The sequence below is a fragment of the Ctenopharyngodon idella genome, chromosome 21 (genome assembly GCF_019924925.1).
Source record: "Ctenopharyngodon idella isolate HZGC_01 chromosome 21, HZGC01, whole genome shotgun sequence".
NCBI lineage: Eukaryota > Metazoa > Chordata > Actinopteri > Cypriniformes > Xenocyprididae > Ctenopharyngodon > Ctenopharyngodon idella.
In genome coordinates, this window is record NC_067240.1 from 8,468,377 (window position 1) to 8,495,198 (window position 26,822).

Consider the following 26,822-nt stretch of genomic DNA (forward strand, 5'->3'; position numbering starts at 1 on the left):
GTGTTTTTAATGTTTTAGATTCCATGGTCGCTAAATATTATCATCCTCGTGCGAGGGACCCCAATCCTTAAATTAAAAGATGGCAATATTTTTTTTTAATGTTAAAAGACCCAATTTATACTATAAATTTGGGAAATATTTTGTTTCTGTTAAGTTCCTTTTCTACTCAGTATAGTACTTTACTGTTAGAGGTATTTTTCTTTTATATTAAGTTATCTAAATACATTTTTATTACTTATTTTTATTTATTTAAAATTCATTTTAAATCAAACCTCCTGCTCTAGAACACACTGGATGTTTAATTTAAACCTGTTTAATAATTTATCCACCTTCAGCAAATTTCTTTAGGTCCAATATTGTGTTTACAAGAATAAATGCCTATAGATGTGTCCAAATACAATTTGCACTGAAATTCATTGTCATTGCCTATGCAAGTTCAGCCAGGTGCATCATTGTATTGGCTTGTAAGATCAATAAAATAGTACTTTGGGGCTTTACATTAAATTGTAAGAATCATAAGTTTAATTTGTAACGTTAAAATGCAATTGAGTAAGAGTGCAGGTATTCGAGAGAAGTACAGCAATGAAGTTCAATTAATCAAGGACTAATAACCCCCTGCGTGTCGGTTCAGCATTAGACGCAGTTCCCCTTGTGGCCGTTAGATGTCGCCACTCTTCTCACATTCACTCACAGCAGAAGCACCTCCGTCCCCCGCTGCCTGCACATCATACCATATCATAAACCGCTACCATTACTGCCAGCGAGCTAACAACATACCCTTCAAAAACAGGATCTTATAAACGGCCGAGGTAAGGACATAACACTGAACTAACGATTTGTATTATAGCTCTATATAGCGACATGCGTGAACATACTTGATCACAATCATTTTAATCCTCGGCTGGATTTTCCAAACATCTGTTTCGTAAGAGATGCGTTAGCCAGCTTTAGCAAAATAACAACCTGCCTTAAAATTATTCTCCAAACGGCATCGGCTCTTCGAGCCAGTGTCAGTGTTTACATGACGCTTTTACAGATAATATGCACGAAATTGCGTTGCATGTCAACTGTAAAGCAGGAGTGATCAAAGCCTTTACACATCTAAATATTCACATAAGATGAGAAGTTGGGTTATTCTACGAAAAAGGCGCATTTTCCAGTTTGATAAGGTGATTTAAAGTTACATTTTGTAAGATTCTTTACATTCAATGAGACAATTAATGTTTTAAGTGTTAATGAATTGTACTGTGCCATCTCAAGTGAAATTAATACATTTAATGTATGATAGGACAGGATTGATTGTAACGGTTTTTTAGTTCAAGTTGAAATTACAAGGTCGTGAAACTAGGAAGTGCTTATTAGGAGGAGAAATTAATACTGGTATTTCAACATATATACATATTTTAATTTTCAAGTATTTACATGTTCAGGTAAACAGAATTGACATTTAAGAATTAACTGACAAAGCTGGCAAAAAAGAAAAGATAGTTTTTAGTTTTTTTCTCAGATATTATTATTTATTTTTTTTAAATGTATATTTATTTAAATATATATTTTAGATTTGATTTTATTCTAATAGATAGCAAGAAGTTAAACAGACAAGAGTGGGAACAGGCCAAAAAGGACTCATCTTCATGAAGAATGAAAAAAGCAAAACATAAACTTGCTGTATTTTTGTTGCTGTGTTTAAAGTTGGCATGGCATCATCTATTGATTGTTAAAGTCATTTTTTCCCACAGACAAAAATGGCACCTGTTTTGTACAATGACCCAGTTACCAAAGAATATAGCATCCTTAATTCATTTTCATCCTGTCTGTTTGACAGCTGACAAGTGAAACCCGTAAAATCACTGGCTGTGTATCAGTGTCTTGTGAGCTGCTTGCCTAGACAGTATTTTTGGGCATCAAAGGCACATTTGAAAGGTTCACATGTCCAAAAATTCTGTCTAGTTTGATAGCTTACTAGGTTTTGACAGATATTGTGTGATGCTTTAATCCATATAATATAATGAAAGGAGAAGCATGCATGCAAGTACATTAGATGTCAGTTGTGCTGTATTATTAACGAATGATATTTTGTATCCACTGACTTGTGTTTTCGTGTTGCATGGGTCTAAAATAGTTTGCCTTGTTTGGAGAGGGTGACATAAGAAGGTCCCTGGAGGGCTTTTCCATGTGGAATGAGCCATTTGGGTATGATTTGAAATGTAGCTTTGGGTGAGCTGGATAAAGTTGTTTATTTGTCAGGCTTCAAGCGCAAAAAGTATATGATTGAGGTTGCCGTAATTACTTTTCATTTCTTCTTTCATTTCTTCATTTCTAGTTTATGGAACTTGATCAGATGTAACCATATCCACAGCTTTTTATGTTTTTAAACTGCTTCCAAATTCAATATAATCTATTACAAGAAAAAAATAATTCCGACTAGTCCCTAAGTTTGTATAAACAAACAGAAATTGTGTTTTCAGTAATGCGCTTGCTATAGGTGTCTATAGGGCAAGTCATTGCACTAGGAAAAACGTTAAAAAACATATAACAATACAATTTTACAGTTCAAATAAAATATAATTTTGTACAGAAGTTTCAATATAAGCACGAGAATATGAGCTGCACATTTCTGCTTTTTAAACCCTGCCGAATATTTTAAACTGAGTAAAGAAACAAAATCTGTGGTGATCGACAGCATGTCACAGATGTCCTCCTGAGAAGTTCGTATTTACGAGGTGGGAAGTGGTGTTTACGACGTCAGGTGCGTTCAAGTCATTTTTGTCAGAGTAAGATGGTGGTGTACCTTCTACTACACAAAAATACAGCAAGGTTTTAACTCTATACTTCTAGAAAATGAAGAACAAAGAATGTGCATCAGGTGTGCTTTGCTTTTTTATGTTTTTAATTAATTTATGAAGCAACTGTAAACTTTACCGTTACATATTATATTGTTATATTAGAACGTTATCATATTTTATGCGGGCAATTAGCTTACTTTGTTGTAAATAGAAAAACCTGACAATATCACTGCTAATACCTTTAGGCTAAGTATTGTGGTATTCCACCATGTTTCTATGGGGTCAGAATTGTTTCTTTACTCCAAATAAATAGACTGGGATTCACAAAAATTAATCGAATTCACAAATAAATGAAATGAGATTTGCTAATACAAAAAAATATATTTACAAATGTGTTTATGTCACAAACACAACTCTGCTTGGCATTCATTTGTACATCCCTGCACACATTTGTATGGATTTTAAAACACTTCTAGCATTAACGTGACAAATCCACAAATAAGTGGACTCCACCCACCGTCTACCTAAACCAATCAGATAACAGCAGCAATACGCTGACCATTCGTAGCACGTTCTCGCTACAACCAATCACGTTTGGCTTTACAATCAGAGTGGTCTTGCCCTGAAATAACTTTGCTCATTCATCTACAGTATTATATTTTATGAACCTTTAAAAAAGGCAGAGATTTTGGAATAATGCAACAATTCTAACCCCATATATGTATCTCACTGACACGCCCAAACTCGTAAACTCTGGGCTTAAAGAAATTTCCAAGCTTCCCACGAGTTAAACTCGTAAATACAATCTTTCCAACATGTCTTGAACGCACCATTTATTCGTTTTGAACCCAGAACTTGTGTGTAAAGTGTTAGGTATAACATGATAGTTTAACGTTAAATCACACGTTGAAAAAATCAGTGAAATTTACGGTAAAAAATAACAAGAAACAGATTTATTACAATGAAAAACCATCAAATGTGTCACAAAAGTGTCACACAGGGTCAATTTACAGTTTTCAGTGAAGATTTTAAGATGGCTTGTTCATTTTCACTTCCAAAAACTCTTTCCAAAAAAGATTTATTACAGTTTTTTCAACTATAGTAAAGGTAACTTACTGTTAAACCGGTTTTACTATAAAAATGACAAAAAAAAATTTACACTTAGATTATTCCTGATTATTCTCTTGTCATCCTTGCTCTTGACCACAGATTAGTACTTTATTTTTCCCTGTTAAAGCGAACGTTTCAAAGAATGCTAGGCTGCAGATTGTCCCATACGGTCAATCCTCTGACCCTTTTCCCTGTGGACGCCCCGTGTATCTCACCATAATAACGACAACCAGGGAGTGGAAAGTGTGTGTTAAACTCAGAGTCATCTGGTGTAAGGCTGCATCTGTTTGTTTCTAGGGTAAGATTGGTTTCTTCCGGGAGGTCATCTTGGGTAAGGGCTTGATTGAAAACGGTGGATCTTTTTATGCGTTTGATGTTGTACTTTGTAGAAGCCCTTTAATGTAGACCCCGTTTGTTATACATGTGGTCAGTGGGAGTCCAGTCCCCAGGGATTGTTTGCTTGTGAGTCTGAGTCTCCATAACAAATGAGGTTTGGATGTGTTTGGAAGGTTGAGCACATGGAGGAGAAACACTTGGTTTGCAATCCATCAAAGATCGAAGTAGGTCACAGAGAATGTGAAAACTGCTTTCAGATTAAAATAGCTCAGTCTACCATTGCAGTCAGGCCACATCTTGCCCGCATCTACTGTGTGTTTCCTGTTCTTGAAAAGAAGGCGTGATACTCTGTATTTTTTGTAAAACTTGCAAGGTACTCGCAATTCTGCCGCATACGTTTTAAAGTTGCTTGACGCTCGGACTGTATAATTTCACATCAATCCCTCTGACTTTCCGCACACTTTCATCATCCTACCATCGGCACCTCATCTGACAAATGGGTCGGACATGCCTGGCCGCTCTGTGCTCAGCTGGGCTGTCTCTTTGTCATCAAGGTTGAGAGATGTGAGGATGGGAAGTCACATACGGCGCCCACACCAGGGACTGGCCAGTGATTAAAATCTGATCTGACGTTAAAAGGGTCTCATTGTGGGTTATCACAAAATTGGCCTCTTCTGCTCTGATGTCTTCAAATAGATGATTCATTTTGTTATGTACTACTTTATTAGCCAACAGGTACTAATAATAGTTTACAAGAAAGTTAACCATTAGTGCTGTGGAGGTGCTATGGTATAAAGGCATCAGATGTCAATATGATACTTTGATATGATACTGAATGATTATCATCAGAGATAATCAATTCTATTGATTTTATTTACTAGTAGTTACACTTTTCAACACAATCAGTTTCTTTAATATTTAATAATGTTTTTGAGATAAGTCTCTTATACCAACCAGGGCTGCATTTATTTGATTAAAAATACAGTAAAAACAGTAATATTGTGAAATATTATTACAAGTTTTTTTTTTTTTTTTTTTTTTAAACAATATATATATATATATATATATATATATATATAATTCTTTTATTTTTATATATATATATATTCTATATATTTAATTAAAATGTTAAATAAAATAATTATATATATATGTATATATATATATATATATATATATAATTCTTTTATTAATATATATATTTTACATATTTATTTACAATGTTAAATAAAATAATTATATATGTATATGTATATATATAATTCTTTTATTTAACATTTACATTTTAATAGTCATAAATTATTTTTTAAATATTATATAAATATCATGCAAATATATTTTGAGCGTAATTGCAAAAAAAGAAAAAAAAAATAATTCTCATGACATTTACAAGCCCTATTTAAAACTCACTGATATTTATTTTGTGGTATTTGAATATTATTAAGTAAGAAATGTTTCTTCAGCATATTAAATATATATTTAAATATATATAAAGTGCTGTCAAATCAATTAATCACATTTAACGAAAGTTTGTTTTTATATATATATATATATTTACAAACGTTTATGTTAAATGTGGTTAATTGCGATATATCTATATATAGATTAATCACAATTAACTGCAATATTTTAATAATCACACTAATATATAAATGATATATAAGCTGTCCATTATAAAATATTGGGGGTTGCTCTTTGCGATCTCTATATTAGGGATGGGCAATATCAGTGTTGAAAACTGCTTAATATTTTTGTGGAAACTTATTTTAATTAATTTAATGGATCCTTGCTAAATAAAAGTATTAATTTCTTTCAACAACAATAACAAAAAAAATCTTACTGACCCCAAATATTTGAATGGTAGTGTAAAATGTTCAAAGTACAAATTTAACAATAAAATGTACATTTATAATTTAAATCTTAAATTTTATAATAAATAGAAACTGCATAAATATAATGGCAGTAATATATAGCTTATTAAAATGTTTATAGTTTAATGAGCATAAAGGTACTTTTGTCTGCTTGACTGATGATTCATGATGTATGTTTTAAAATGTTTAGCCTATAACACAGAATGCTGCAAATATCATGTTGCGTGACGTTATAATCACTTGGCTGTCGCTTCTTGTCATATTGTTGTCATGAAGAATCCATCATTCATTCTCCTGCTGGCAGAATTTCTCAGTAGGTGATGAATGGAGAGAGAGGCAGTTTAATAAACAAAATAAACTACATTTGGTGCTTGCTTAATACAGAGGTTGACACGTTGTGTTCTGAGTGGTTCTAGAATGTTGCTATGTGGTTGCTAGGTGGTCGCTAAGGTGTTCTAGGTGATTAGAAAGTGGTTTAAATTAAGAGTCTATCTCTAGATATGGCTTCACAAACTTTTCAACCACACGCACACAGTATCGTTATTTCTGTCTTACAATAATTCAAATTTTCACAGAAGAAATTACTGGGACAAAGTTTATAGATCAGATACAAACACTGATGTCTACGGTAGCGATCAAAATAGAGCAAATCACCTTTTGAAAGTAACATGGCGCTTCAAATAATCGATTACATTGTTGTTACGGCACTAGCCACTAGGAGGCGACAAGTGTTCAAATATATTTGTCATTGAAGCATTTATTCAAGAGATTCGTTCAAAAATGCTGATTCACTCAGTAATGAAACAAGTGAAGTATTTATGAGTGAGTCATTGAATCATTCATTCAAGTGATTTGTTCAAAAATGCTGATTCACTCAGTAATGAAACAAGTGAAGTATTTATGAGTGAGTCATTGAATCATTCTTTCCAGAGATTCGTTCAAAAATGCTGATTCACTCAGTAATGAAACAAGTGAAGTATTTATGAGTGAGTCATTGAATCATTCTTTCCAGAGATTTGTTCAAAAATGCTGATTCACTCAGTAATGAAACAAGTGAAGTATTTATGAGTGAGTCATTGAATCATTCATTCAAGTGATTCGTTCAAAAATGCTGATTAATCCAGTAATGAAACAAGTGCCCTCGATTTCAGTTTTTTTTCTAAGGCACGTTTATAAAAGCTATTGAACTAAGGCCTAATCCTGGCTTAGTCTGTCTGTGAAACTGGGCTGTGAAGTCTTTATGAGCGAGTCATTAAATCATTCATTCAAACCAATTTTGAATTATTTTTAAAAAATATTCATTCTAATTAATTAAACATTTTAAATAGACTGCAGCAATTAATTTTTTGTCAGAACCTCTAGTGATTCACACGTTATTTTATTTAGTTGTCTGTTCAGAATCATGGGAGAATCGTGATCTCTATTTGAAACAAACAAACAAAAAAACATGATTCTCAATTTATCCATAACCGTGCAGCAGCTATACTGTTTGGAGAGGTTGTTTCCAGTATGACTGACATTTTTGCTAGAAAAGCTCGAATCCTCATCAGTGTGTTCTGATTTAGAGTGAAAATGAGTGTCAGGGATGTAATAACTTGAGAAATGGATGCGGGAGGGGTCAAAGATGAACGCTGAGAAAAATATGCTTTTTTTCCCCGCACCGTGTTCTCGAAAGTAGGAGGGAGAACACCATCTTCCAGCTGTGTGGGTGTTTTGACAGGAGAATGCATGGAGGCCAGGGCCCCAAGATGATATTACAGCAAAAACATAAGTAGAGATTCGATCGCAGATGAAGAAATGACAAGGAATGAAACAGAGACGGCGAAGAAAAACTAAGCTGCATTGAATCACTGTAAATGTTAGAGATAGAAATGAGGACGCACAGAGGGGGTGGGCCAGCCCACACAAGTTCTCCTTTCTGAACCCCTCAGAGTAATGAATGTCTTTTTATTGTACCTGCTTATATTTCTCTCATTCTGTGAGACCCACACCTCTCCCACACACACACACAGTTAGAGTCTCCGATGTTCAGAAAATCTGCTTTCCAAAGAAACTACAGCTTTAGTTTGCATGTAAATCAAGGCCATAAGAAACGGAGGCTTAGAGCAGAATGGAGATATGTAATCTTTTTCGAGCAGGCTTTACTTGAGTAATGTTTGAAGTGACTGAATACAGCTTATTAGCTTATTGTGTCATCTAATCTGTACAGGTAAACCATTTTTCAATGTAATATAATTTTATAACAATGAGTTGACTTAAGGACAAGCCTCATACTAAAATGGAGATCAAGTATATGTAGGGCAAAGAGTTTTGAGTCGATTTCCATTTAGGCCTTGTCCTAGAATCAGGGAAGACCTGGAAATATAAAGGAATTTTCAAACTGGTGATTCTGAAGGATTGTAAAAGATATGGAAATATAAAAAAATTGTATTTTATATATATATATATATATGTGTAAAAATACATAAATAAATATACACACAATGGTAAAAAATAGTAAAGTACATTTTATAATATATATATATATATATATATATATTATAAAAATTATAAAATGTACTTTACTATATATATATATATATATATATATATATATATATATATATATAATTATTAATTTAAATTAATTATTTATTATATATAAATAATAAATATTTATATAGAAATTGCTCTGTGATCTCCATATGGGAGTTGCAATATTAGAAAAAAAATGATCACAATATTCATAAATACATTAATAATTAAAAATTTTAAAACAGCAAACCTTAAAATTTTACAATTTTTTTTTTTACAAAAATGTATTTGTATATTATTTACATAATATTTAATATTATAAATTAAGACCAATTAATTATCATTTAAATTTTAAATATAAGTATTAAATATTTATATAATAAATATTAAAAATATATAATGTATAAATTGTATATTATAAAATATTGGGGGTTCAAATTGCTCTTTGTGATCTCTATATTAAGGGTGTGCAATATCAAGAAAAAAACATGAAAAAAAATACAGAAAATATAATGAAATGTCCTTTTGACTTGACTTCTCCTTCACTCAGAATGTAAATTGATCATACCGCCCATTCCCATATACTACTCAAAGTCAAAGAAATTCATTTGTCAAAAAAAACTGTGTCCTACATTTACCAAATCTGTTTTTCTTGCAAGGTGTTGATGGAGGGGCTACTGAGAGGTGTTTGGGAAGGACACTATGTTTCCCTGTGTCTCCTCCTGGCCCTCTTCTGATCCCCCTGCAGCTCTCGGCCATGCTCCGCCCATTCCCTCGGTACAGCCGCCCAATCAGCCACTGCCTGACCTGCTGCGGAGCTGCGTTGTGCTCCCTTCCCCATCCACGCGCCTGAGCCCTTGCACCATCGAGATGGAGTCCATGATTGTGGTGACGGAGTATGAGCCCAGTGGTGGCTCAGGGCAGGAGGGCGGAGAGGAGGAGGAGGTGGAGGACATGGACAGCTCGGAAACGCCAGAGCCGGCGTCATCAGGTCCGGTACCGCCCTTCCGGATGGCCTCCTGTGATCTTTTATCCCACACGATGGCCCGCCCGGAAGCGCTCTTCCCAGAACCGCAGGAGCACAGAGGTAGGCTCAGCCTCTCCGACAGGAAGCTGTCACTACAGGAACGCTCACAAACACTTTCGTCGCCCTGTGGTTCACCAGGGCTGAACGGACGATATATTTACCCATCACTGCCCTACTCGCCAATCACCTCCCCTCACTCGTCTCCACGCCTCCCTCGAAGACCAACTGTGGAGTCTCATCGTGTGTCCATCACAGACTTGCAGGTAGGTGGCCGGAGTTAACGCCAAGTGTGTTTGGAATTGTTTGGAAGTCCCTTACAAAAAACCAGCTGTCTGAACAACACAATCATGTCTAATGATTATGCACTACCGGTCAAAATTTTGGAATAATTAAAATTAATTTTCTGAAAGAAGTTATGTTCACCAAAGCTACATTTATTTGATCAAAGATACAGAAAAACAGTTATATTGTGAAGTATTATTACAAATTTAAAAGCTGTTTTCTATTTTAATATATTTTATTCCTGCTAAATTTTCAGCATCATTACTCCAGTCTTCAGTGTCACATGATCCTTCAGAAATCATTCTAATATGCTGATTTGCTGCTCAAGAAACATTTATTATTATTATTATCAATGTTGAAAACTGTTGTTTTTGCTACTTAATATGTTTGTGGAAAACATATTTTTTCAGAATTCTTTGATTAATTGAAAGAACTTTTGTAATATTATAAATGATTTTACTGTCACTTTTGATCAATTTAATGCCTTGTTGCTCAATAAAAGTATTAATTTCTTTCTTTCTTTTTAAAATCTTGCTTGCTTGCTTGGTAGTCTATCATGTTTCTTGAGCAGCAAATCAGCATATTAGAAGGATTTCTGAAGGATCATGTGACACTGGAGAATGTGTCACCACAATCCAGCTTTGCCATCACAGGAAAAAAATACATTTTAAAATATATTCACATAGAAAACAGTTCTTTTAAATTCTTTTAAATATTTCACAATGTTACTGTTTTTACTGTTTATTCAAATAACTGCAGCCGTGCTTCTTTCAAAAACATTAAAAAATCGTAATAATTCCAAACTTTTGACCAATAGTGCAAGATTATATAATTGTACCACCAAAAACGGGACAATCCGATTCTGTGGCCTGAGATTTGAGCTGCTTGTGTGAGAACTGATGTTGTCTTTGAGAAGAACATTTCCTTTTCTTCATTCTCTGCACTGGCTTCAAGTCTGCGAAGTCAAGGTTGAGAAGGTGTGTAAGGTAAGGTTACTGACAGGAGCAATTACCTTCCTCTTAATGGTGCTTGTCAACAGAAAGTTCCCCAATAGATGCTTCTGCTTTTCCATTAGGACATGAAATCAGCAAGAAATGTGTGCAGCTTTAGCTCTTGTGCCTTTCTCGACTCAAGTACTCCCTGTAGTACTTCTGGTGCTAATGCTTTTGATTCTTTGAACCTGGAATGTTGCAAGCATCATTCCTAATGAGAGAATCAAGTTTGCGTTTGCTGTGATCTTTGGCCACACTGGCTGAAGTAGTTGTCCTTCAGTAACTAAAAGTCCCTAAAGAAGACCTCAGTGTCATTGATCGATGTAATTTGTTTCTTTATTTCAAAAGGACTGCGTGCAACTCAACCAGTACAAGCTGAAAGATGAGATTGGAAAGGTATGTTTATTTTTCATTTATTATTTATGCATAGATCATTTCCTGCTGAGAGTCTGAGATGAATGAACGCTCTGCTGAAATAGAATTGCGCTGTTGTTCTTATTTCAGAACAAACAAATATCTCACATATTTGGTATAGTAAATAAAAAATGCAAATAATGTCCGAAGGATTATGTGACACTGAAGACTGGAGTAATGGCTGCTGAAAATTCAGTGTTGACATTACAGAAATAAAAAAAAATCTTTGAAAAATATATTAAAGTAGGAAACAGTTATTTAAAATTGTAATAATATTTCACAATATTACTGTTCTTATAGTACAAATAAATGCAGCCATGGTGAGCATAAGCAAAGTCCCTTTAAGACAAGTAATTTCACTCGGCGGCCATCTTTGAAACACCTCTCGGGCATGCAAGTGCAGCTTCTATCTCTTTGAATGGGGAAACATCAAATTCTCCAAAGCTGTTCGCCAAGCTTTCGATTAAATTTCATATTTTAAATCACCAATGAAATCTGACAGCAACTGTGTCATAAATTTTGTTTCTAAACGCTTGAATCATCACAAAAAATGGCATTTTTCAGAGGCTGGATGAAGCTAATGCACAGTCCTAAAGCGTGCGTCAGACTGTTTTTATAGGAACCAGAGCTTCTAACGGCCGCTGCAGTGACACCCATGATGATTTTACCAATCGGCCATTGGCTCTTTTTTAGAAGGCGGGACTTATTCCGCCATATTGCGCTTTGCACTTTCGCCCATTCATAATAATACGAGTGCACCGGCTTTCTATATATAAAGTCTTCGGCATAAGTAACTTCTTTCAAAAGCATTAAAAAATCGTACCAATTCCAAGCATTTGAACGTTTGAGCGGGAGTGTATGTATCAAATGTTGAAAAAAGACCACATATTGACCATTCAGAATCAAGTATTTCACAGAGACTTGCATAAAAAATTATCATTTTTTAAAAATGCTTTTATGGAATAGAATAGAATAGAGAATACATTTTGTAACAGTTTGTTCAATGTTGTACACTTCAAAAATAATTGAATTAGTATTTGAGTAGAATTTTTGCTTTTTTCCAGTATAATATTTAACATTCTCAAAACATGGTAAATATATTAAAATTAATTCATGTTTTTTTATGAACACGCTACTATGGTAATGCCATGGTGTTTAAAGTATCTTGGAATACCATAGAATAGAATAGAATAGAATAGAATAGACAAAAAGTACCATGTTTTACCACATTTTTTGGACATGGCATCATGGTAATGCCCTGTTATTCTTTGAAGAATTCAGATTACTATGGAATATGAATATGGTGATTATAATATAAATGTCAGAGTACCATGGTATTCCCATCTGATGCCATCATTAAAGCATAATACCACCACAGTACTTTATTCTAAGAAGCATAGAGTAGGATAAGAGCAATGGAATGAATTTACTATAGTATTTATAGTAATACAGTAATACAATTAAAAGGAGCAGTAAAGTGTTTTCACTGTTGCTGTTCCACTAAGCTTCATCTTGATATGAGGGCATGGAAAACTGTCAGCTTGGATGGGGAGATTCCTGCTCTGCTCTCATCTCTGTGTCTGAGGGTTGGATTCCCTGCTGGAACGGCAATCTGCTCTCCCAGCTGGGACCTGTGTGTGTGTGTGTAGGTTTGAGTGAGATAGAGACAGAACAGAAGTGGAATTATGCCTGTCTGTGGAGTTCATCATGACACCGGCTGTTGCCTACTGGCTCGGTTTGGTTTACATGTTCTCCAGTTAATCAAACGGCACAAATGCTTGGACACTTTTGCTTCCTGTTTCCCTCAGTTATTGCATGTTGCTGAGTGTGTTTGCACTGCAGTTTGATCCATTTACAAGTTGTCATGACTGACACACCTTGTTTTCCCGATAAAGGGCTCCTATGGAGTTGTCAAGCTGGCGTATAATGAAGACGACAACACATACTATGTGAGTGATGCAATATGGTCTCTGTACAGATACACACATATATTTACACACTTCATCTCAGTTTTATTTAAGAGACAAGGAGTGTAAAGAGCTAACATCATAGTGTTATCAGCAATCATTGAATTACGGTTGCCTAGTTTGAGGTCACCTTCAGCAGCCAAAAATGGTCCTGTAGACTATTCACAGGCTGCCTTCCTCTTGGGAAGTTGCTACTTAAAGGGATAGTTCACACAAAAATGAAAATTATCCCATGATTTACTCACCCTCAAGCCATCCTAGGTGTATATTTACAGTATATCTTCTTTCAGACGAACACAATGTGAAATATATATTAAAAATATCCTGTTTCTATCAAGCTTTATAATGGTTGTGAACGGGGGGCCTGTTCACTACCCCCCCAAAAAATTCATCCATCCATCATAAATATAAACCATACGGCTCCAATGGGTTAATAAAGGCCTTCTGAAGCGAAGCAATGGGTTTTTGTAAGAAAAATATACATATTTAAAACTTTATCAACTATAATAACTAGCTTCCGGCAGATGGCATATGCATCGATTTGCGGCGAAAGAGTGACCCCTGACCCAACGTAATGATGAACACAGAAGCTCAGAGGATAGAGCAAAGCAATGGATGGATGCATTTTTTGGGGCTTCAAAACAGGCTGACATTCACTACCATTATAAAGCTTGGAAGAGCCAGGATATTTTTAAATATATCTCCGATTGTGTTCGTCTGAAAGAAGATAGTCATATTTGACTATACTTGGATAATGGATAATTTTCATTTTTTTTGGGTGAACTATCCCTTTAAGGGTTCCTTTCATATATATATATATATATATATGTATAATATATGTATATATATTACAATTTCTCATCTTTCTCCTCTTCTCTATTAATTTTTGTGATTTATATATATATTTTTCATATTCTTGCCACTCTGTATTGTTATGATTTGATAAATAGTTTAATTTTAATTTGAGATAGAATATCCTTATCTTGATGATATTATATTCTTATTATTATTATTTTTATTATTACTACAGCATGTTAATAATAATAATAATATGTTGTAATATTTTAATATTAATTTAAATTTGCTCCTTGCTCTGATTAGTTATTACTTTTTTTAATCCCATTTTTTTGTTGGTGTAGTTGTAGTTCTCACACAGTGCTGGTTGTAGAATGGGGCATATGTCACCCAGCACCAGTAATGACACTGGATATCTGCTCTCACTCTCTCATTCTCACTGCTCTCCACAGGCCATGAAAGTGCTGTCCAAGAAACGACTGATGAGGCAGGCTGGGTTCCCGCGTAAGTGTCTGCTTTAAAGCAGATGGAACGCACAGCGGGGTTTATGATTGAGTGTATGTGTGAGTGTATGTGTGTGAGGTTGGGGGCGCACTTTCATCAGCTAACAGAATGCCTAATACTTCAACCTTTCACATGATTTCCTTTTGTGCTGGTTTAAACAGGCAGACCTCCTCCTCGTGGGGCAAAATCTGTCCCTGAAGGCCCCCCTCAGCCCAAAGGGCCGCTGGAGCGTGTTTACCAGGAGATAGCCATCCTCAAGAAGCTTGATCACCCTAATGTGGTTAAGCTTGTGGAGGTGGGCGCTTCTATTCTCAGTATGCAGCCATTCAATATGCAGTATTCTTACAGTGTGAAGTGTGTAAGTTATGTCCCACTAACGGAAGTGGAATGTAAAAAATAATGAATGTTTTTGAACAGGTTTCCCAAACACTTCCACCATCAGACAAACAAAAAATGCAATTTATTAAACTGGGATGGGGAAAGTATTTTAACCTTGAAAAAATAATTAATTAAAGGCACAATATGTAGTTTTTCGCCGCTAGAGGTCACTTATTCAAAACAAAGGTGTAACTTGATGACACCTTGATTTCGTGGAATCATAGGAGGTGTTGTTTTCACGTCTACGTCCGGTGGAAAAGAATCCGACAGGACTAGAGCAGTAGAGCTTTTATTATGCCGCAGACGACCTCTTCCGCTTCTTCCAGTCGAGCGTATGTGGGGTAATGCAGCGCTGTTGTATCATATTAGATACATTTGTGTGTTGAAAGTTGTTATAGTACTACTCTGTGTGTTCGCTCGGCGGCTACTATGAGACACTTGTTGCACACTGTAGTAAGCTAGATCGATATTAGGCATGGTAAAACATGGTACTCGCTGTAAATCAAGAAAACGAGATTTAAACAAGAAGACTTTCTGTGTTGAGCTATATAACAATGATTAGTATTCTGTCGATGAATGTATCCAAACAGTTGCTCACCTGACTAATAAAACACATAATATATTAAAGCTTCTTTGGTGTTTCCATGGTTTCTACAAAATAAAACCGAGGGTAACGCAGGTATGATGTCATTGATAGGCGGCACACGGACGCCATCCATGTCCTGGTTATAATTGTTTATTTCTCTGGATTTAAACATTCTTGGAAACATTTGGGATAATGTAAGTACACAAGTCAACAAAATATATAACATTGTTCTAGTAGTTTTTGGATATTTTAATCCAAAAATCTTACATATTGTACCTTTAAATTTGACATGAATGAATGCGAAACAATGAGGGATAAATAAACAGTTTGCTGCATGTTATACACTGCAAAAATAAACTTTGTAATCAGAATCTTTGCTTTGTTTTCCAGTAAAAATGTATAAACATTTCTTAAAACAAGATAAATGTACTTTTAAGAAAAATTGCATAAAATATTCAAATTAGAAATTAATTGAAAGTAATTCAATTTAAAGCAAAAAATAAGAAGAAGATTTTTATGATGAATTAATTAAAATTAATTCATTTGCAATGTACTGTACAACTGTCTTTAGTCAATAAAACACTAAAAGTAAGCCTTTCCACGAATTTCCAGTGGACAAAAAAGTCAGGAAAACTGGGTTGTCATAATTAGACATGACATGAAACGTTAATGCAGTCCGTTATATTGAATTAACTGAAGCCTTGTTTTTATTTGCATCAAATTAGATGTAGTGTAATAGAAGTTCTATGCTGACTGGTTTCATTCTCTTTCTAAACAGCTTTGGGTTGTTTTTTTTGTGCAGGTGCTGGATGATCCAAGTGAGGACCATCTGTACATGGGTAAGTCTGGCCAGATACTCATCGTCTTGGCAGATGCTACACACGTGCACATGCACAATGTATTCTAAATTTTCTGTGATAAATGTATGTGAAGTCAGAGAATGTAATGCACAACACCTTAACTCTGCTTCCTCTGTGCTTTCACAGTATTTGAGCTCGTCAAACGAGGGTGAGTAAGCACGTTATTTCTGATTGTAGCGCCGGCCCATGCTGTGCTAGTGTCACTTTGCTAGAGAAACTGTGTCTCATTCCCCATGTGTTTGCAGAGCAGTGATGGAGGTTCCTACTGATAAGCCCCTGGATGAGGACCAGGCACGCTTCTACTTCCAGGACTTGTTGAGAGGAATCGAATATTGTGAGTGTGGGAATTTAGCTATTGCTTTACACTGTCATCAGTACTCATGATTGGTACTAATACATCCAGCTAAAAGGGCACGGTACCTTGCCTAACTTTTAGATTTAGACTATTAGTGTTGTCCACAAAGCTTATTCTGGCCAGCAATGACCCACTTAGTAGTGTTATTTTAACATTATTTATATACTATTATAGTACTTATTTTTATATCTTAAGTTTTTTTATTTAATTTTTTTTTTTTTTTTCAGTTTTTTATCTATTTATTTTTTTTAAGTTTGTGATTTTGTCATATGGTTTTAACATTTTTATATTTTTTTATAAAAAAAATTATATTTTTTATAATAATTTATAGCTTTATTTGTATATACTCTATTATAGTATTTATTAATATTTTGCATTAGCCATTCAGTTATTCAGTTATATATTCAGTTTTTTATTTTTATTTTATGTTTAAGTTTTAGTCACTTTGTCATGTTTTTCTCATTTTCATTTTATTTTAGTATTAAAATAAAGTATATCTTTAATTTTTTATACTATTATAGCATTTATTAATATTTCAACTTAGCCTTTTAAATACACTTTTTTTCAAGTTTGTCATTTTGTCATGTGCTTTTGTCATTTTACTATATTTTTAATATTTATATATTAAAAATATAAAAAATATATATTTTTATATATTTCTGATTTTTTTTTTATTTTAGTTTGTCATTTTAATTCTTAGTCTTATATTTCAATTAGTTACCAATATAAGGTTACCAGTATAATTTTTTATCTAATACTTATTTTTATTTCCGCTTTATTTAAATTACCAAAAACATTTTTTAATAGTTTTAGTTAACGATAACAGCACTGCCACTTATAAAGGAAGAAGCCATCTAACTGACATTTAAATGACAGTAAATCTGGGTACCAATAGCATTAAAGCTTTGGTTTTCAGAAAGTTCTTGACATTTTTTTCTGAAATATGCATCAAATAGCGAGACTAGATACAGTTCTTGTTGCTAGTCTTCAGAATGCATTAAATAATGATCAAAAGTGATGATAACTACTCATCCTCAACAGTACATTATCAGAAAATCATCCATCGGGACATCAAGCCTTCCAACCTGCTGGTGGGAGAAGATGGCCACGTTAAGATTGCCGACTTTGGGGTCAGTAACCAGTTTGAGGGAGCGGACGCCCTGCTGACCAGCACAGTGGGAACGCCAGCATTTCTTGCCCCAGAGACCCTTTCAGAGACACGCAAGAACTTCTCTGGAAAGGTTAACAGATCTTTTTTTTTTCTAAAATAGCTGGTCCGTATTGCTGTTAATTTTTGATTTAATCAAGTTAACATCATGTTTCTATAGGCTCTGGATGTGTGGGCAATGGGAGTCACCTTGTATTGTTTCATCTTTGGAGTGGTACGCCCTGTTTTGACCTTCATATTTCTCATTAAAAATGCAGTGTTAAAAATAATCCAACATTCAATTCAGTAAAACTGTGCAAGAAAAATGTGTAAAACAGACGTTGCCTTTGACTTTACTTCCTCTCTCCACAGTGTCCTTTTATGGATGAGCGTATTTTGAGCCTCCATCAGAAGATCAAGACCCAACCAGTGGAGCTTCCTGAGAAGTGAGTATTTCTCCTGAGCCTGAAAGACCTTCCCCATCCCACAGTTTTGACATTGATAGTGTTTTTCTACCACTTAACAGCGCGGACATATCAGATGACTTAAAGGACCTTCTTTTCAAAATGTTGGACAAGAATCCCGAAACCAGAATAACCGTCCCACAAATCAAGGTCAGTATGACTCTTTTCTTCACCAAGGACTTCACCCTCATCTGTGATTGGTCATAAAAACAAGCTGTTTCACCCCAGAATCACTCTATTGGTTGATGGTTTGTTTTTCCACTTATACACACTACCGTTCAAAAGTTTGGGTTGGTAAGTCTCTTATTCTTACCAAGGTATTTATGCATTTATTTAATCAAAAATTCAGTAAAACAGTAATATTGTGAAATATGATTGCAGTTTAAATAACAGTTTTTTATTTGAATAATTTTAAAGTGTAATTTGATGGCAAAGCTGAATTTTCAGCATCATTACTCCAGTCTTCAGTGTCACATGATCCTTGATCCCTGATTTGGTGTGCAAGTAACATTTCTTATTTTTATCAATATTGAATATACTTGTGCTAGTCTTAATAAGTCTTTTTCACATTAATAATGTTTTTTACTTTAATTTTTGATTAATTTAATATATCATTGCTAAAAAAAAGTATTAATTTCTTTACTTAAAACAAGTTCTTGTACACGGTAGTGTCGTTTTTCTTATAATGTTATATTTAGCCTCCGTACTTCAATTGAACCAAAAATAAAACCCTTCCTTATTCTTAAAAGATAATTTCGAAGCACTTTCTGGGTGAATATAGGACACTCCAGCAGCCTAGACAGTCTTGAGTTCATTAATGATATCAAAGCAGGATTTTTGTTCCGTTGTTGTTGTAGGTGCACCCATGGGTGACGCGGCACGGCGCTGAGCCCCTCCCTCCCGAGGACGACAACTGCTGCAGCCTGATAGAAGTGACAGAGGAGGAGGTGGAAAACTCTGTCAAGCACATCCCCAGCCTGGCCACCGTGGTGAGTTCGCAAGCCCCTGGTGGCCTATTAAGACAACCTTAATTCTGTTTTATGAATACACATAATGTATTCAATGCTAATGACCACATCAAATGAATAAACAGATTAATGACCCACAAAGATTACAACCCAATGCCTGTTTTTGGAGTTACTTATACTTGCTGCATGCTCTCTGCTACAGATCTTGGTTAGGACTATGTTGCGCAAGCGTTCTTTTGGAAACCCTTTTGATTGGGGCCGCAGGGAAGACAGAAGTCCCGCCACACCAGGACACGTGCTATCGTAAGTCTTCCTCATTAGGGATGGGCTATAACTGGAACAGACTTCCTGAACATAGACTTGGATTTCTGCAGTGGTTTCAGTGATCATTGAAATGGTTTGTGTAGCTGGTTTGACAGTAATTTAATTGAACCTACTAGTATAGATGTACTTTAAACAATGCTATGTCACTACACTAGGTCCTACTGTAATAGTATAATGATAAAGCGTAAATGTATTTTCAGGTTAAATAGAGTTTAATATCTATGCACAGCATTTCCACAGAAAATAATTTCGACTACTTTCTCAATTCCTTAAATACAATCGAAAAATGTGTTTATAGTAATGCACCTAAAATGTAAGCCTATCCTTTAAAATATTTTTATTCAGCAAGGATGCATTTAAATTGATCAGAAGTCACAGTAAAGACATTTATAATGTTTCTATTTCCATTTCAAATAAATGCTGTTTTTTTTACTTACTATTCATAAAAGAATTCTGGGAAAAAAGTATCAAATATGAAGAAGGACAACTGTTTTCAACATTGATGATAATAATAAGAAATGATTCTCTAACACAAAATCAACATATTAGAATGATTTCTGAAGGATCATGTGATTTCTGGAGTAGTTGCTGCTGAAAATTCAGCTTTGCATCACAGGAATTAATTAAATTTTAAAATAAAAAAATGGTTATTTTCTCTCAATTAATAAATTAATGGCTTTCAAATCATATGTCACAAATCATATATCACATTTTGAAACCAAAGCTATATGTTAACATTAAAGGCACAATACGTAAGATTTTTGGATTAAAATATCCAAAAACCACTAGAACAATGTTATATATTTTGTTGACTTGTGTACTTACATTATCCCAGATGTTTCCAAGAATGTTTAAATCCAGAGAAATAAGCTATTTTAACCAGGAGAGGGGCCGTGTCTGTGCGTCGCCTATCAATGACATCGTACCCGCTACCCTCGATTTCCATTTTATTTTGTAGAAACCATGGAAACACCAAAGACACTAACCATTGTTATATAGCTCAACACAGTAAGTCTTATTGTTTAAATCTCGTTTTCTTGATTTATCGCGAGTACCATGATTTACCATGCCTAATATCGATCTAGCTTACTGCAGTGTGCAACAAGTGTCTCATAGTAGCCGCCGAGCGAACGCACAGAGTAGCATTATAACAACTTTCAACACACAAATGTATCTAATATGATAAAACAGTGCTGCTTTATCCCACATACACATGACCGGAAGAAGCAGAAGCGGTTGTCTGCGGCATAATAAAAGCTCTACTGCTCTCGAGCCGTGTGTCGCGCTCGTCTCTCATTAGCAATCGCTCCAGCGGCCTCGTTCCACTCCACCGGCTTTCAGCCACACCCTGCTTCATACTACAGTAATGTTAATAAATCTTTAATACATTAGCTCATCCATGAACATGATTTCTGCCCGAGTCTCGTCGGATTCTTTTCCACCGGCTGTAAACGTGAAGACAACACCTCCCATGATTCCACAAAATCAAGGCGTCATCAAGCTGCGCCTTTGTTTTGAATAAGCGACCTCTAGCGGCGGAAAAATACATATTGTGCCTTTAAACACTTTTTTTTGTGCTTTCCGTTAGCTAACTGATTAGCCTGTTAAGCTAAAATGCTTCACGCAAGATGCTAAAGGCTCTGTCCAAATGACACTTGATGTGGACTTGTGGCCTTCACTTGTGTGCATCCATAAAATCCACAACACCATAAGATGCGTTCAAAATTGCATACTGTTTGAGTATTTACTACATTTTTTTTTTTTTCTCAAGTACATCCTATATGTGTGTAGTATGAATGGAATCCGGACATATTACATTTACCATGTTGCCATTGTCATGTGAGCTACAGCGTCAGTTGCGTCACATCACTGCCACTCACAAATCCTCCCCCGTGGCCTTATGATATAATAAAGTGCCCATTGGATGCGCATGTCAGAATCTCACAAGAAGTAGTAGGTCATCCGGCTACTTTTCACCTACTGTTTTATGAATACTGTGAAGTTGGATATACTACTTTTTTTGCCTACTACATAGTAGGGAAGTATGCATTTTCGGACACAACTATAAGGTCACCCTTATGTCATTTTTTTTTTGACTCATGAGCGCCCCCTTTGCAGCTATGCACACTGTTGCAATGCTATGCTAGGTTGATTACTACCTAGCAAAGTAATATTAGCTCTGCTAAGCTTGTTACTTTACCCACATTTTTTGTTGGTTTTCAAAACCCTAGGAGCAAGTATAAATTATTTTCTGTGGTAATCAATAGCATGTTCGAGTAATATTTAGCATGAAGTATTCTTTTAAGCCTTTTGTTTAGTCACTTTTACAGGAATATTTGATAGATACACTCCGATTTAAGAATTCTCACATATCCGCATCTCTCCTACCGTCTAGAAAAGGGAGAGCAGGGAGTTTGAAATACTGCCGCAATCTCGGTACCCCCAGGTAAAGCTCCGCTAGCCTGTTAGCGCTCCACCTATGTCCTGTTCACTCTCCTCCACCTGTATTATATGTATATGTAAGATATAATGGTCATGCCCATATTGAATGATCTGCACTTAAAATGAATGACATGGTGTTTTTAGCATGCTTTTAAGATCAAAACAATTAGCATTCAGATGGCTTAAAGAATAACAAGCTTTTCCGCTTGTTTTCCTACCTAATAAACAACATTTTATGCATGTAATATCTAAAATACTCATGATATTCCCTCCTAAAAACCTCTTGTATGTATTTAACTGTACAAGCTACTTTTAATAATAGTACATCAAGCATTTATATTTTGCATGTAATGTTTTAACAGATAAATATAAGTTCATGGGCAGTTCAGGATGATGTTTTTCAGGTCCTTCTAAATATCTGCATGCCCCTCATGCGTAATCTCAGCAACGAAAAGAAAAGAGCATCCTGATTTGCCACCCAGCCATGGTATTTTTTTTTTTTACGAGGATTCTAATTGGTTTGTTGGACTGGGTGCATTTGCATGTGGCGCCGCAGTCCTGGCCTCCCCGGTATAACCCCTCGCAAAAACATGGTAGTCAGTCACTCTCATGTGCCTCCATCTGACCCCTAGCATATGACTGATGCGATGCCATGTGCTCCCCCCCGCGCTGACTTAATTTCCCCTCTGCCTAACAATTCTAGCCACACTTAACAACAGTCTGCATTGCTGCAGACAGGTTGACGCGCCTGGAATGTGCGGTTATTTTAAACCTCCACATTTGTCTGTTTCCTAGGAAACAAGAGAGCGAGGAAGGCATGCGGAGCATGGAGCTGCCCTTCGTGGGCGAGGATGAAGTTCTTTCCTGATAATTGTGGGCGTCTTACTCGGGGGAAATGCATCAGGATGAGGCTGTTGTGGCTTCCGGAAGGCCAGGATATGGACCTGGGGCGTGGATGAAGGAAGTTGTTGATGTGGAGGGTGCCCACCCGCTCATGCATGCATTTGTACAGTCCACAGCAGCATGCAACGTATCTGTCCGCCCAGGTCTCTGCTGTCTCTCAGGACCTGTTTTCTGTGTGCGCGTGTTTCTACTCTCCTCTCCGGCACGGAGACTCTACTTTACTCCTCTACTTCAGCTAGGGGGCGCCACTGAAAGCTAAACGGATAATTACCTTTAAGAATTTTACGACTTCAGTTATTAATTAGCGAGTCATTCTGCTTGATTTCAGTTTTGCAAGTGAATTTGAAAATAATAATTAATTTAATCTTCTCAAAAAACAGGTTTGACAAAATTAAGATTAAATAATATACTGTATATATATTAATTTAAGGCAAATAAAATAATAAATGGCCTTTAATGATTAAACCTCCTCAAATTTGCACACAATATTCTCACTAATAATTTTTTAGAAGATTTCATGATTTCTTAGGTTTGTCCATCACTCATCAGTTGTTAGAGAGACATGCTGCTTGATTGCAGCTTTACAGATCTCATTAGATTTTTTTTAGAACTGAATTTGAAAATAATAAAAGAAAAATAGAAATTCATTTCAACTTGAAAATCTTCTGAAAAATCAGGTTTGTTTGAATGAAGTATGATAAAAACTTAAACATAATAATAAAAACATAAATAAAAAAAAAATGAATTTAATTAATTTTAAATGAGTTTTTAAGAATTCAAATTCTTCAAATTTTGCAGCCAGGAAATGTGTATAAATATAGTAAGAACACACTTCAGGGTGTGATTTAGGGAAAATACAGATATGTTTGTATGTGTGTGTTTGTTCATATATCAAATCACACAGCTTTGTGTTTGTATTATAATGTCTGCGCTGTAGATGGTGAACAGGACCAGACCTGGAAACTATCTGGAAACTTCTTTTTTAATACAACAAGTTCCAAATCCAAGAGATCAGAGTATTATGCATAGCATGTTTTTGAATAGTAGTTCAGTTATTTAGGGCACAACGAACATCTAGGGAATGCCACTATAGGCATTGTGACCATTCTTCTCCTTGTATGTAACGTGACCCTTTTAATCATGAAGGTAACAGTCTCTTACTGTAATTTCGCTTCCTTTTTCCTGTGTAGAATTACCAAAATGCCATGTTGTAGTGCATTTCTGACTTCGTCATGATCAGAGTGAATTAGTTATCGCCATTTCTATATTAGACACATACTCTAACGTTCTTGAGGAAATACAATAACTTTGTGCAATCTATGCATGACTTTTCACTTAAGGAATCAATGTTTGTCAGTCTGTTTTGACACAAATGTATGCCTTACATTTTCATACTCATAAGTGTAGCATAGATCATCAGTACATGTGTAGAGTTTTTTGGTACAATAGAATTGTAGATAAAGTAGAATTTGGGATTTTAAATAAGCTGTTCTAGACAGTGTAGAAATAAAGTAACTTGCTTAAGCTCAGTTTAAAGTTAGCAAAAATAGTCCAAAGCCCTGTTGAGATTTTCTCAATGTGCACTACGGTCATGTATCTCCTGTGTTGATTATTTTTCTATGATTGTTTTAGCTGTAGTTTCAAAATGTCTGAGTGATGGTGCTTTTCCACCACTGATTTATAACATAGTTCATGCTTCCATGTATCAGGGGAGTCTTTTCTGCACAAGTAGGTTGAATGTATGTTGTCGGTTTACCTTGTAGCTAAAGTCAATTTTCTTTAACTTTTTTTTCCTGCATGTTAAACTTTGCTGTATTTTATAGTACTTGTTTTTTGTGAGTTCTTTTTTCTTCTCTTTTAGAGATTTATTTTTTGTGTAGGTACTATTACTATGCATAAGAAATCTCACATTGTGGTGCAGTTCTGGACTTTGTAAGTCAGTCGGTTGGTTCTTTGTGTTTGTTCTATTGGATGTTGATTATTTAAAATTGAAGCAAACTTGTAAAATTAACTCAAATATGCATGTGCACCGACAAACCGAAGCTGGTTATACAATGTCGCTACATGTAAGTGGACATTTTAATGATTTGCTGAACAGTTTTTGATGACCTTTAAAGGTGCTGTATGTCATTTTTTGACCGTACTAAAGCATAAAAATACCATAATATGTCTGCAGAGATTCTAAGTTCAAACACTTGTTTCTCTGAAAAAAACTGCGACAACCGGTTATTCTACTTTGAAATGTGCGTTCCGTGTCGGAATGTATATTTTTGTTTTGGTCTGTGTGATCCCGCCCACTGCCGCTTTACCCAATAATATTGCCAGTTGGCGGAAAACACAGCGAATTGCAGCCATGGACAATGTTTAACACTGTTGCCGCGGGTTGAAGCAACCCCAAAATAACATGATATTTAGCCCCTGAAATGCGATTTGACCAGGGGAACCCCGCCAAAAACTGGGATTTTACCCTCCAGAACGCGATTTTTACCGGGGGGGGGCCCACCTGAAACGCGATTGGGCTAGTTTTAAATAGCAGTTGGGCGGGTTTTGTTGTGAAAATCTGGCAACCCTGGTCACGGAAACCAGCAAACGAACTGGAGATCGCAGATTCTACCACAAAAAAAGCAATAAAATATTGCAAACGTATATATTCTAGCTGATCAACTTGCAGTGTAAAACTGTCAATATTACATACTGCACCTTTAAATAATATATTCAGGACCAGAGAAGCACCGTTCCCGTTTTTTTTGAGTAAATATTTATAGAGAAAATCTAAATATATAACGTTATATGGAGATTTATAGGCTATTTGCACATTGGAATGGTTAGCAGAATTCAAAAGATGCATGTTTATTAACTTTAAATGAAGGATGAGGTCTCTGTAACCATGTTTTATTCTTCTGTACGATCAAAACTAGGAGCAAAAATTACCAGCTGAAATCAAAGACAGCATTTTTCAGTTTCTTATGTATAACCACTTTCTCAAATACTGACCACGCGAACGGTACTTTGAATTGATTGATTGTAGAGGTGTATATTGAAAGGGAACGCTGTACTGTATATTTCTAACTTCTCAATATCATTCCTCACTGTATCTGCCCAGTATTTCCTGAAGGGCTAGGGTAAATGTTTGCATCCATATCACAAAAGCGATTGCGTTTTGAGCACTGTTGAGAGGGCTGTTTACATGTTACATAAATGCATGCCGTCACAACCACGCTATTTCATTCAGCATGTTTTCGAAGCATGTTTGAGCTCTTTACAGCATCCTCTGATCTCATTACTGATCATTCTATATATTGTATCCAGTTGATTATTTGAATAAATTGAAGTTGCCTTTAGTTTTGCCTTTTTCTTCTTATTCTTTTTTGAAACATATTTTTAATAATATTTGCTCTCTCTCTTTTTTTTTTCTTTTTTTTTTTTCAAAAAAAGAATCAGGCAGTTTTCAAACAATAGGCCTACATAGTATAGTAATAATGTAGATTTAAAGGAATAGTTCACACAAATTATGATTTTTCTGTCCTTTCGGGGTTTTTTCCACAGTAGGTAGAATGCCATTTAGGTTTGGGAAAGCATGAGGGTGAGTAAATGACAGAATTTTGAATTTTTATTTTTCTTAATTTTCTTTTTCTTTCCCTCGAGTTTACTGTTCCTTTCAGGTAAGAAATATTCCTTTAAATTCCATGTATACTTCACTAGAGGGCGTCAGAGGACAGTGGTCAGGTGACAGATTGTTCATTCTGCAAACAAAAAATATCAGTAGACTTAGAATATTTAAAGTTTTGTTTTTTTTG

General features: G+C 35.1%; 1 protein-coding gene across 2 annotated transcripts; it reads left to right on the top strand.

The window, feature by feature from the left end:
• The first annotated feature begins 662 nt into the window (after nucleotides 1-662).
• LOC127503404 (calcium/calmodulin-dependent protein kinase kinase 2-like) lies at nucleotides 663-26,366 on the top strand. Of its 2 annotated transcripts, XM_051877126.1 has the most exons (17): nucleotides 663-809; nucleotides 9,277-9,907; nucleotides 11,267-11,314; nucleotides 13,228-13,281; nucleotides 14,547-14,598; nucleotides 14,760-14,893; nucleotides 16,365-16,401; nucleotides 16,549-16,570; nucleotides 16,668-16,756; nucleotides 17,819-18,018; nucleotides 18,106-18,159; nucleotides 18,297-18,370; nucleotides 18,451-18,538; nucleotides 19,246-19,377; nucleotides 19,559-19,659; nucleotides 22,076-22,126; nucleotides 22,918-26,366. In XM_051877126.1, the coding sequence occupies exons 2-17, from the start codon at nucleotides 9,320-9,322 to the stop codon at nucleotides 22,988-22,990; spliced, it is 1,797 nt and encodes a 598-aa protein (XP_051733086.1). In that variant the 5' UTR covers nucleotides 663-809; nucleotides 9,277-9,319; the 3' UTR covers nucleotides 22,991-26,366. The 2 variants fall into 2 exon arrangements, with proteins under 2 accessions (XP_051733086.1, XP_051733087.1); XM_051877127.1 differs by lacking the exon at nucleotides 22,076-22,126.
• Nucleotides 26,367-26,822: the final 456 nt, after the last annotated feature.

Coding starts and splice junctions, on each gene's coding strand:
- LOC127503404 (XM_051877126.1), top strand. CDS start 9,320: ATGTTTCCCTGTGTCTCCTCCTGGCCCTCTTCTGATCCCCCTGCAGCT. Junction 14,894..16,364: donor ATGTGGTTAAGCTTGTGGAG/GTGGGCGCTTCT, acceptor TTTTTTGTGCAG/GTGCTGGATGATCCAAGTGA. Junction 18,539..19,245: donor TAACCGTCCCACAAATCAAG/GTCAGTATGACT, acceptor TTGTTGTTGTAG/GTGCACCCATGGGTGACGCG.